General features: G+C 34.1%; 1 protein-coding gene across 1 annotated transcript; it reads right to left on the bottom strand.

The window, feature by feature from the left end:
- Positions 1-7211: 7211 nt before the first annotated feature.
- Positions 7212-11125, bottom strand: LOC140976873 (receptor-like protein kinase HSL1). Its single transcript, XM_073441263.1, has 2 exons — positions 8355-11125; positions 7212-8001 (listed from the first exon to the last, which is right to left on the bottom strand). The coding sequence occupies exons 1-2, from the start codon at positions 10957-10959 to the stop codon at positions 7610-7612; spliced, it is 2997 nt and encodes a 998-aa protein (XP_073297364.1). The 5' UTR covers positions 10960-11125; the 3' UTR covers positions 7212-7609.
- Between the last annotated feature and the right edge of the window lie 2848 nt (positions 11126-13973).

Below are 13973 nucleotides of genomic sequence, written 5' to 3'. Positions count from 1 at the left end.
GAGTGCGTTTGTTAATACCTCTTAATATTTTGTAGTTCTTTTGTATTGAAGCCAAATGATACATTTCTGTCAATTTTTCTTGAAGGAAGTAGGCTTTTCTGACCAACGTATCTGGATTTCTAGAGATGTATTTCGTTATTAGCATTTCTCTCTAGGAACTTGAAATTTTGACGAAAAAATATTGCATTGTTGTGCTTTATATGACTCATAAATTTTTTTCTATATTTAGTGAATAAAATAATATATGCATCCATTAAACAGATCGTGTCATGTAATTCAAGACTATAAAGAGTTGAATATATTTATTTTTTTATATGAATTTTGACTATTGAAATAATCCACCTTATAATCGTGCCTTAAATAGGCGGGTAGAAATTATTTCGGCTATCTCACTAAGAGATTATTCGACTATGACTGATTCTTTGGTTTCTGTCAAAGTCATGACCCAAACAATATTGACTGATCCCATAAAAATCATTTTCTAAAAATTTAGCAAATCCTTCTTTATTGAGATCAAGTGTTTCTGCTGCGATTTTCATAGCATATGTTCAATAATATATGAGATCTTCTTTATTTTTGATTTCAAGCACATCAATATTAAGCATACATATGCAATGATGCACTGGTTTTAAAAAGTTTTATCATAGGGTGTTTGATGCAAAGAATTTTGATTCCTTCTTGACCATATTCTCGCTGGGTGTGATTCCCCGCGACTTGGAAGTCAATGTGGTTTTCTCATGTGTTGGTATCATGGGATCCCACAACTTTGCCTCTTCGTGGTTCTTGGGAAATATTTCTAGGTGTAAATAGAGATTCATCGCCCCCAACTGTGTTCATTTTTAGATGTACGACTTTGAGATTTGCAAAAAGTTCAACAATGTTTTAAAGATCATTGATACCAATTCTTTTTTATGGTTGTCATCAGATTATTTATTTCTTGAGACATTTTTGATAAGATTTATCTTTTTTTCATTGGTTAAAAGTTTTTGCACTACTTTGGTTTTTCCAGTTTGGTGTAATATGCAGTGCTATAAAAAACAGTATGCGTTAGACGGGGGGCCACGCACCACCGAGCACGTAGGTGCTTTTTATTTTTGCCTAAATATCTAATTTTTCTTATTTATCCAATAATTTCTCTACATCGGGTTCAAACTCAAAATTAATGACATATTTCTTATCTTTATCTGATAAAATTTATTGAAAAATATGACGAACAATCTTTTAAAAAATTATATATTAATTTAGACGGCCGCCTAAATGGATTTTGAGCCGCATATACGAAGTCTAGAGGCATAAGCGTCGATTTTTTTTAACAGCGCTGAGAGACACTTTCTTCTAAAAATTGAGGCGGTGGACGACCGACTAAGCGGCGCCTTGTCTCCCGTTTTCTTTTGACTAGAACTAGATTGTTGTTTGAGGTTTTTTATTCTTGTTTGAATACTCTTCGATGTTTCAAGAATTTTTTCTTGTTTTTTGATAATTTCTTAAATTTTTTTTGTGGGATAAACTATAGCTGGTTGTCACATCTTTATACTGTTTTTGGGATTTCTCTAAGGTCTCATGAGACTTTAGAAGAATTCGAGAATGCAGTATTCTAATATGTTCCTAGTTGCTCATAATATCTATCTTTGGTTAGATCTCTTTGTTTTAAATGTTCCAAAATGTTGTAATAAAATGTAAAGATAATAAATTTCTAACATATATTTGGATCTATAATTTTGAGAAATATCTCCTTCTTGGACAAGTAAGTTAAAAAATTGTTCAACTTGGGCTCTGATACCATTTTCAGAACATTTTATTAAGATTTTCCAAAATAATCAAACCAGAGTTATTTTGAACATTTTTTAAAAATATTTGTGCTTGAAGGACCAAATTGAAAAAACCTTTTATTAAAGACAAATTTAAGAAAATAAAAAAAAAAAATCGACTGAGAATTTGTTAAATATTAATAATCAAACTATTTTTATTCCACAAATATTGAATGAACTAAACAAAACAAAAGGATCACTGTTTATTTCTTTCTTGGAACTTTTCAAAATTGTAAGCACGATAATTTCTAATGACTTGTCATTTGATTTACGTAACCCCAGGTAATTTGTCAAGCCATCACCTACATCCATTATTATAAACATCCAACAATTTCTACGCAAACATCACACGATTGTCATGGAAAAAACAGGAATATTTTTTTATTATTAATTCGTTCGATCATTCGATGACGTTAAGCACTATCTCCATAAAATTAGAAATTTCACCATTCTTTATTGAGTGCACAAAATTTTAAAATTTTTAGATGGTTCATATGCTAATAGTTTTTAAAAAAAATATTAGGTTTTTGATGACAAATTAGAAATTTCACCATTCTTCATTGAGTGCACAAAATTTTAAAATTTTTAGATGGTTCATATGCAAATAGTTTTTTAAAAAAATATTAGATTTTTGTTGACAAAGTGTCTCTGAAGCTGGCTTTATATATGTGAATAATCTGGATCTCTGTCACTGGAACAATGTGCAGCAACACAAAACAGTAAAATCGAGGCACAGATGAATCATTTATCCGCAAGACGAAATTACACGTATAACAATGTTTTACGTTGACGGCAATCGTCTTTAAGATACAACCACTTCGAATCGAGAGAATGTAGTGTCACGCCCCGAGACCGGGGTTAGTCTACAACGGCTTTGCTCAACAATCACATAATCGTCAAACAACAAGCCTTGCAGTACAGTATATACTAAAACCAGTTTATTTCTCATAATCAATAAAAGAATCGTCTTTACAACTTAAATAGCAAAATAAACTGATTAAAAAAATGTTTTAATTGTGCGGAAGCGATTAACATAAACTAAGCATTAAAACTTCTGGAATAACTCGGGATTTTCTGCCATCCCCAAAATTGCTCTTGCTCTTCTTCATCAAATTGTTCTTCGTTCTTATCTGAGTGGGGAGGAAGTAAGGGGTGAGTATTTTGGGAAATACTCAGCAAGTGAGGGCCGTTCGAGACATGAAGCAAAATATACATATACTTGAATACATAGCATATCATAACTTTGATAATAACGAATATTCATACTTCATAATCATAACATGTCATCACATATCATACTCGTATATCATACTTTTTTTTATCACTGAAAGTCATCTCATTTCCATGGTTTCCTGATATCAGTCTCCTATATGTTAATCCTCTAAGGAGCGAGGCCATGTCCAATATGTTAATCCTCTATGGAGTGAAGCTGTACAACGGTTACCATCCCACCGTATAAGGGTCATAGTTCGGAAATCCTTTCCCATATCCAATCGAATCCTAACAGTGCTTTGAACATAATAACTTGACAAATCTTGAAGAAAATATATCATGAACAAGGAATTATGCTCGAACGTACTTTCAAAAACTGAATGGAGATTCGTACACGAATCATAATTTCTTTAAATGCAAGCCCTCTTCAAAGAACGAGTGTGGCAAACAAAAACTCACTTACGAAAGAATATATACATAACAAAACGCACTTACGAAGGAGAAGTGTGCAAATTATAGTATAACAAAAACCCACTTACCTTGAATAATTCGAAAAAAAGAACTGGTGATGATAGGATTTCGAAACTGAGCCTGGATCTGGAGTGTTGCAGATCTTCGATACTCGGCACACTAAGAGAGCAAAGTCTCTAAAATTCTTAGGGAGAACTAGAGAGAAAATTTCGAAAATTTAGAGGTGTGAATTTCTAATGGCATGGCTCTCCTATTTATAGGGGTTGGGTGCTATCCTGATCATGTATTATCCTCGCGTTTGAACTTTGAATCAAACTTTAAATTTAAGATAATTATCATATCTTATCCATGATACTAGATAATTTTGAAATCTATATATCCATTCCTTGGATATATTTTCAAAATATTATCCTATCCAAGCCTGCAAGATTTCGAATTTTGCGTCTAATTCCCAATAATCGGTAGATCTTTTATTTTCCAGTACAATTAAATTATTGCTCTTAAATCCCAAAAATCTACTTTAGTAATTTCGAATTTTGGTAAATTATCCCAAAAATAATACTCTTGATTTTCCCTAAAATTCTGATAAGCAAACTCTTAAATTTTCCATGCCTGTATTTTTTTATCGTGCAGAATTTTTCTTATCTCCATAATTTCGAAAATCCTAATTAAATACTCCAAGATTACGAAATTTAGGGATCATATTATCCTCTTGTTTGATCTTTATCTAGTATCAGTATCATATCAAATCTTAGATCTTTATCTGGTATCAATATCATGTCAAATCTTAGATCTTGGTTTATTTATCCCAAAATTAGGCTTATCATCAAAATTCTTATCTACTGAAAAAAACCGGGGTTTCACATGCAGTACTACAAATTCTTGATAACAACGAACGAAAATATGCAGAAGTTTCAAGTATAAAATGAACAAAAGGGAAATGTAGCAAATATATGAAGTCTTGAGCAATGTAGATGGAGGGATTATTTGTAGCTTTTTCACCAGTTGCGAGATGAAACACAAACTTCTGTGATAAGTCAAGGGATACACTGTTTGGTCCAAACACAGCCTAGTCCAGACGCAAGGGACACGAATGGGTGCAATCTTTATTTCGAAAATAAAAATTTATCTTCCAAATAAATTTTGTCCAAAAAGATTAATACTATCAAGAGACATGGCCTCATCATGCAGGTCAGCCACAAGAGTGTGTTTCATCGGAACCCAGTTTATCAGTGTCTTCCCTCTTTCATAAACTTATGGTGCTCTTAAGTGCCTAAACCCATAGTTCAAACTTATAATAAATAAAGAGGATAAGACTTGGTTTGACTTATAATGTGAGACAACTTCATATCTCATTTCATCCAATATTCCAACAATATCCAAAACAAGGACAGTTGGTTGCACCAGGTTATATATAAAAGGAAGTACCGGTGCTTGCAAAAGGAAGGAAGTGATTTGATAGAAGGGATACGAGTTGTAAAGCTTTGTGAACCTTGTTTGAGTTCAATAAAGGATAGCTGGATGTAGGCTGTATATAGTAGCCGAACTACGTAAATTTGCGTGTTCTTGGTTAGTTGATCATCATTATTACTTTCTGGTGCATTTATTGGGAGTTTCTTTCACAGATTATTTCAGAATATATTTAGCTGTTTAAGATCAAAACATTGAGTTCACAGAGTACTTATTCGATCAAACACTTTAAAAGTAACAACTTTGATCATTACATCATACCTCAAAGTTCATAAAACTTATGTAAATTGGACAACGTTACTTATAAACTCAATAGAGTCTTATTCCTTGAGCTTTATAACAATTTGTAAACTGGAATAACAGGGGAACTTTTGTAAATAAGATTTACGACACTTGACAAGTATCATTCATTCCTCGCAGCAAAATTAAAATTAAGTTTGATAGGAGGGATCGATACTTGAATTCAACGACCTGGTTTTTTTCAAATAACATATAACTTTATATTAAGATTAAGAATTGGATGCAAACTCAACCTCAAACATTAACTCAAAAGAGAGGATCGTCCAAGCACATTCATGCAACTCTCAATGACTTAATCCAGCTGACATGAGATAGTTAACACACTCTTTCACGCCCATGAATAAACAACTGGTGCGTGAAATTTACATGACACTATCGGGTGGTTCATAAGACAGTTCAACACATAACGGTGACTATTTGCTTTGATATCATGTTAACATTGACACTTTGAACATAATTCAATCCCAAAAGCTAAGTCAAAAGAGATGATTGTCCAAGTCTTTATATACAATTCTAAAAGACTTAATTTAGTCGACATGAGATATCTAACCATTCCTGGTGGTTTATTACATGATAATAATCTCAACATTCTTGGAAGTAGTCTGCCTTTGCAACCGCTTGCTGATAATACCACATATGCCAACCACGATGTGCTAGGTAGGGTGTGGCATCCTTGTGAGTTTCCCGACCAACATTTACATATGTGTGTAATCAATTTCTTTTTTCTTTTTCTTTTTTTGAATTTAATATGGAATCAATTTTTTCGAACTTTTTTTGACTCAAAAATCAATCTAGAAAAATTAAGACAAAAACTTATGTGAGAAAGTCTCACGGATCGTATTTTATGAGACGAATATCTTATTTAGATCATCCATAAAAAAATAATACTTTTTATATTAAGAGTATTACTTTTTATTGTAAATATTGGTAGAGTTGACCTGTTTTACAGATAAAGATTCGTGAGACCGTCTCACAAGAGACTTATTCAAAAAAATAAAGATGGAACCTTGATTACAATACAAGAGGTAATTGACATAGAATCTATCCAGACAAGAATAGAGGCGTTTAAAGATTTTCCCGCATAACATATATCATTAGGTGTTCTGATAAAGTAAATGTTACCATAATTTGGATTCAATCATTTGAAATCCACGACTACCATTTACTTTCACTTATAAATAAGTTAAATAGAATAAACTCAAATTTATCTTCTACTGATTTTCATTAAGTTGGGTTTGAATGAAATGATTTGAAATGCATGGATTTAAATATTTCCATTGTTGGGTAATTTACACCAAAAAACTTCGAATGCATCCCCTACTTATTTACATTACAATTATACTAATTCCGATTACTTTTAAATCCTTATAATATGAAATCATTTGAAATTCATAATTATATATATAAGAATATGTAAATAAGAAGAAGTTGGATTTAAGTTTTATCTACTTAACTTATCATTCAATAATAAAAATAAATTGAAATTCAGTTGGATTAATATAATTGTAGAATAAATAAGAGGTGAATTTGAATTTCTTTTAGAGTAGGTCTCTTATGAGACGGTCTCACGAATCTTTATCTGTGAGACGGATCAACGCTACCGATATTCACAATAAAAAGTAATACTCTTAGCATAAAAAATAATATTTTTTCATGGATTACTTAAATAAGATATCCGTCTCATAAAATACGACCGGTAAGACCGTCTCACACAAGTTTTTGTTTTTCTTTTGTTTAACTTATCTGAAGAATGAAAATATATTTAAATCTATAGATTTTAAATCCTTCCATCCAAACACAAGCGAGCCAACCACGATCTCCTCTGGTATAGATTAAACCGAAACAAAATTTATATTATCCGAAAGTAAACACACAAAGTCAACAAAAAATTCACACAAACACACTCACCCAATTTACAGGAGTTCTCCATATTTCCTAAAACAGCTGGAGTCTCCACGAACAAACATATCATTAACACCATTACTTCAACATTGGAACAACAACTAAAACAACACACTCAGAAATTAGAAGAATTCATAAGATTCAAGGCAATATCAGTCCAGAAACAGCGAATTTTAGGAGGGAAGTATGACTGAAAGTAATAATGCAAAACTACTTTCAGGCTTTACTGGTGGAAGGACTTTGGTGTTGGATTTAATTTACAAGTTAAAAAACCATACCTTCCATGGTTAATCTCTCAAACTTTAACCTCCTACTTTCAGCTTCCACTCATGCAACCAGCTTCAAGTCGGACGGTTAAAAGCCGACATATCAACAGCCTACGAACGGAAAGAGTCGAGCCACTCCTTTCTTGCTGGAAGCTCAAAGTAAAAACTTGTAAATGTGTTTCAGGCAACACTTCCTTGATCTGAGGCATCTTCATAGTAATAAGGTGTTAATTTCCCTTCTTTACCGGTGTTTTTAGGCACTTTTATGTCGCCTATCTCTTGTAACATTTTGACGACACGTCTCATAGATGGCCGATTAATAGGAAGAGAGCTGGTACATAGGAGGCCGATATTCAAGACTCTGCATATTTCATCCTTAAAACAAGAATCAAGTTTTGAGTCGAGTACTTGATCACCGCCGTTTTGATCCAATGTGGTGCAAACCCATTTCACCAAATCTTTTTCGCCAAATGCGGGATCTATTGGGAGCTTCCCAGTGACCAATTCGAGAATAACAACACCAAAACTGTAGATGTCACTCTTTTCATTCACCCGAAGTGTGTAAGCATATTCTGCACAATGGAAGTTCATTAAGTATACAGTCTCCAAGCCTAAGGATAGAACAAAAATTAACATAATTCCAACAATAAAAAATAAAGCCTGTACCTTCACATATATTGAGTAAATTAACTGGAAAAGACTATTAGTTAGTGTTAACAATCACTTTCCCCAGATATCTTAAAAAGCTTCTGTGTGCGAGTGGGAAATGGGAGAAAACTGAGGTTTTGCAACACCAATTTAATGAAATATAACAAGAGATTTTCAACATGTGACCTTTAGCTCTAGTGCCAAGTTAGAAACTAGTTTCTCAAAATCTCCGGGAGATGATCCAGCAATAATATTTATATTTTAACAAATTACTAACCCGGTGCAATATAACCACACGACCCAGCGATAACCGACATGGATGTATTGCCCTTCTCCTTGGCGCCAACAACTTTAGCAACACCAAAATCCGCAACCCGAGCACCATAATTCACATCCAACAGTATATTATTGGACTTCACATCCCTATGTACAATCGGAGGAACACAATCATGATGCAAATATGATAGCCCCTCCGCCACATCAATGGCAATCTTAAACCTCATTGGCCAATCTAGCAAGCCACTTTTTGAGCTATGAAGTAAATCGCCTAGGCTACCATTAGGCATGTATTCATAAACCAAAAGCTTGCAATCCTTTGTGGTGCAACAACACCACAATTTCACAATATTCTTATGTCTAATCTTCCCCAATGTCTCGACCTCGGCATCAAAACCATCATCTTGATAGTTACCCTTCTCCACATCGCTACTTGAATCTGCAGATTTCGACCTCAGCCACAGCTTCTTCACTGCAACAGCTTCACCGTTTCTCAGAACCACCTTGTAAACCTTGCCAGACGACCCACTCCCAATCACGTTATCCTCGTCCAGAGAATCTAATACCTCACTGTCGTTGAATCCCAGCTTATGAAAAGACATCAGAGTCCATTTTGATCTATCAATGGACCTTTTAGCATTCTTAAATTTTCTGTATTTCAAGTAGAACCATATCACACCGAGTATAAGAACCAATCCAACAAAGATAAAGATTGATCTTAACAACCATAAATTACCCATTTTTTTGGCGTCGGTTCCCCCATCACACAAACCATCAATGTTTCCACAGAGTCCTGGATTTCCCAAAAAGCTGTCTTTATACATCTCCTTCGCATATAATGGTGGAATATCACCAAAGAGATGATTGTCCGATAAATTTAGCCTGTTAAGTTTTAAGTTCTGTAACGCCATGGGGATTCGTCCTGAAAATTGATTGCCTGATAAATCAAGATAATTTAAAACAGCTAAATCTCCTATTTCTTCCGGGATAACCCCGAAAAAGTCATTATCTGCCAGATTCAACTCATTTATCTTCTTCCAAGAATGAATACCATCTGGGATTTTACCACTAAATTTATTGTCATGAAGATCAAGCTTTATTAATTGCCCAAGATTCACGATGCTGCTCGGTAAAGAGCCCGAAAATTTATTATCAGTAGCCGAAAACTCCAATAAATTACCCAAAAAACCGATCTCTTCAGGTAAAACACCCGAAAAATCATTACTGGACAAAATCAACTGAGATAAATTAGATGCACCTGCAATAGTTTTTGCAATTCCACCAGAAAATGAATTTCCTACGAGCTCTAACAATGAAACGTATGGGAGCCCCCAGAATCCCTCTGGTACCTCACCGGAAAAGTCGTTGTGACCTAGTCTTACACGCAACAAGCTCCGGCATTGGGTTAGTGTTGCGGGGATTTGGCCGGAAAAAGAATTCTCGATCATCAATACCTCTTCAAGAGCCCCCTTTGCACACAAAGTTTCTGGGATTTGACCGGAAAATCCGTTGGTCGAGACATCAATCCACCGCAGGGGCGAGCTTTTGCCAAGATTGGAAGGCAATTGTCCATACAACTGATTCTGAAAAAGCCTTAACTCGTACAGATTAGGAGAATTAGCAATGTTATCCGGTAGTTCACCCTGGAATCTGTTCTGGTAAAGGTTAAGTGACTCCAGTGGCAACCCGCACAACTCCACAGGGATCGGCCCAGTCAACCCATTCATCGATGCATCGAGCCGCCGTAAAGACACCATGTTTGACCACCCTACACTGGGAAGTTTCCCGGTAAGCGAGTTGTTATAAATCTCCAACTGTACCAGACTCTTCAATTCAGTGAACGAACTCGGAACTGAACCCGTTAGAAAATTATACGCAAGATCCAAATCCTTGAGTCTTCCGAGTTGACCAAGTGAATCCGGTATTTCGCCCATCAAGTTTGTGTCCGTCAACCAGAGAACCTCCAAGCTTGTCAAATTCCCGAGCTCTGGTGGAATCCGACCCGGGGAAAACGGGTTGTAGGACAAATTCAACTGCTTCAATGTCGAAACATTTCCAAGAATTGGCGGAATTGTCCCTCCCAGCAGATTCTCAACCACTGAAAGCACCTCGAGTTTCTGAAACCTTCCGAAACCATCCGGGATATTTCCGGAAAAGTTATTACCAGACAAATCCAGGTACTTTAACAATGGTAGATCAGATATCTTCGCCGGGAGTGCGCCGGTCAAATAGTTCTGCGCCAAGTCGAGGTGCTCCAATGACTGACACGCGGCGAGGCCATCTTCAGGTATGGTGGAGTTAACGAAGTTATCATACAATGAAATAAATTTCAAATCCTCGAGAAGGCAGACAACGGAAGGGAATGGGCCGGAAATGTTAGAGCTCGAGAGGTCTAGCGAGGTGACTGTACCACTAGCTGAGTCGCAGACGACTCCATGCCACTCGCACGGCGAGCTGGCGTCAGGATTCCAGTTGGAAAGAACCCTGTCTGGGTCGTCGAAACCGAGCTTTGCCTGGTGGAGATAGAGAACCTCTTGTCTTAAACAAATAACAAAATGCGGTGCCAGGACCAGGAGGAGGAGGAGGAGAAAGTGGCGGCGGAGCATTTTCCAGTGGTGGTGGAGTGAGCGGTAAATGGAAAGATGAGAGTGAAAGCTTGGCTTAACCGCGCATGTCTCTGATTCTTCAAGCTCAAAGTATATGCAGGCAACGCAACAAGAGTGTGTCGATGGAGTTGGTTAAATCATTGTCTCCACCTTTATCCTATTTCAATCAGTTACCAAGATATCAGTGTTTCGTGACATGTATATTTAATTTTAATTAAATTTTTGAGTTAAAAATTATATATTATTTTATTATAATATGATAGTTATATAATAATGATCAGATAAAATTTACTGAAATAATTTAAATTTTTAGATAAATTGGAAAAAATGAAAAATTAGTGAATTGAAATTCATTTTTAAAATCATTGCAAAAAACAAAATCTAACAATACATGCACAATCTCAAATTAAATACTTTCAAATGTTTTGTATATATATAGTGATAAATTACTCAAAACAAAAAAATGGTGCCAAATAATAGTTATCCCATGTAAGGGCGTCATAAGAATAAAAAAATTACATTAGATTAGTTTTTTTGTTGGATGAATTCACAGATTTTTATTTGTGATACACATTAATCATGTTCATATTTACAATAAAAAATGAGTCGGTCTCATGTGAGACCATCTCACGGATCTTAATATGTGAGACGGGTCAATTCTACCCATATTCACAATAAAAAGTAATACTCTTAGTATAAAAAGTAATACTTTTTCATGGATGACCCAAATAAGAGATCCGTCTCACAAATACGATCCGTGAGACCGTCTCATACAAGTTTTTGCCATAAAAAATAATGATTCTGGTATTAAAAAAATAATTTTTCATGAATCAAGAAACCACCGGTTTTGCTTGGTGGGCCGGAAATGCCCGACTTATTAATTTATCCGGGGCGAAACCAATTTCCAGGGTGTGACGGGACTCAAATAAAATATTATCTCACAAAATTGACTCGTGATCGTGATACATTAACTTGAAATACACTTGAGAATGTCATTTTCTTAAAAAAAAAAAATTTGATCGAAGTTATTTAACCAATTTCTCCAGTTTTTGTGTCATTTGAAAGGAACATTTAAGGTAAGAGGAACATTTCAGGTAAAAATTGAATGTGCTATATTAAAGTCGGAGAAATTTCAAGGACCCGGTCATTCTTTATAAATGAATGGTGTCAGACTAGTAACAAAAGGGACTAATTTTGTTCAAATAAATTCTATTTACATAAATTATTAAAAATTGAAGTACAAAACATTAGATATGAAAAATTGAAGTACAAAACATTAGATATGAATAAAATGCAATTAATTATGATAAGATATTCGAATCATCCATTTTTAAAAAACATATCGACGATAAATTGTACATAAACACGATAAATGATTAAAATAATATTCTAATGATTTTTTAAATTAAAAATAGATGAATGAAATATTTGGTTTGTGATTCATTTTATTTTCTTTATGCATGAAGTTTAATATATTTATTTTTAAATAATTTTTTGAAACGAGACTTATTTAAGTAAATTATAATATGATTTGGATTACTAAGTATAACAGAGGCAGATGAGATGTGAGTTGATTACGTCTATAGTAGTTCATAACAATTTAAAAATAATAATATTTTTTAAAAAAAGAATTAAAAATTTGGATGAACAATTATAATCAATTTTTGTGTCTCTGATTTTCTTTCTTAATGTTTCATAGTAATATTTGGTTGAATAAAATATAGAAGGAAAAGGATATTCATGCATTATTTCGAAAAAAGATAGATTTCTCATCTCAAAAAAACTTATAATTTTCTTAAAAATTGTAAGCACTCATATCGCATGTGTGTTTTGAATCTTAATTCATTTCTTATGGTATATACAAATTCCTTAAATTAATTGTCTGACAATTTAACATATTTTAAAATAATTCTTGAAATGTTAAAATAAAATAATTATTTATGAAAAATAAATATAAAAAATGTGTCTTAAATATGTATTTTAGAATATTGAAATTTTAAATAATATAAAATACATATTAAAAATAAAATAACACACCAGTGTTGAAAATACACAAAATCGGATCAATTGGATAAAAGTTACTTTAAATATTAACTCACACTTAAAATTATATACACACATAAATGCATATTGATACCCTCGGGAGGCTCGGGTCGTGGGTACTGGATGATCCAAGGTCATGGGTAATGGATGATCTCGAGTCATGAGTTGGGTCCTGACAAGCTTTGGGCCGGTTCGATAATAGCCGGGCAAATGACTGCCCGAGACATTATATCTCCGGGCTTCCAGAAGCCGAGCTTCCAAACGAGTTCTCGGGTTATGGTTTTCAACCCGAGTTACCTCGATAATAGCATTTAACTCGAGTGCACAAGTATGTGATACCTTATTTTGGTAATCATTACTGAAAAAATCGCATGGATTTGACAAGGCAAAAAGAGACAGTTTGATATGTCAGAAAAGTAGGGTATGGTCAATCATATTGTCATAATTAATAAATGGACACTAAAAACAAGGTTATCATTGACTTTTTTTTATTATAAATATAAGGTTGGTTTAGCATTAAAGAAGCTATTTCATTTTTCATGTTGCATACAACATTTATTACCAGATTCTCTCTAAAAACCTTTCACTGATTTGAGCGTTGGAGTGGTCACGCGGAGAATCTTCTGGCGCCCATTAACGTTCTTTCTCCCTCGAAAGTACAAGTTTAGGTTCCCGGACCATTATCTCCAGCTCATCAACTCGACCCGATGCAATCGCCTACCAAGCTTTTACTCGATTCACCCTGTCATCATCAAATACATACGGGTCCGTCAACCCTAAAGTGGGGTACTACCTCCACTATAGGGAAATTGTTAAGATTTGACCACGCGTGATTTTTTATATGGAGCCACATAAAATTGGTAAAATCTTAATCATTCCCCTTCAAAATATATACATATAAGTTTAAATAAACAAAAAGAAAGAAACACAATCCCATTTTAGTGTTCATTGTTCTTTTCAATTCTTACTTC

The sequence above is a fragment of the Primulina huaijiensis genome, chromosome 5, assembly GCF_012295235.1.
Source record: "Primulina huaijiensis isolate GDHJ02 chromosome 5, ASM1229523v2, whole genome shotgun sequence".
NCBI lineage: Eukaryota > Viridiplantae > Streptophyta > Magnoliopsida > Lamiales > Gesneriaceae > Primulina > Primulina huaijiensis.
The sequence above is the reverse complement of the archived record's forward strand: the minus strand, read 5'-3'. Positions and strand labels throughout refer to the sequence as shown.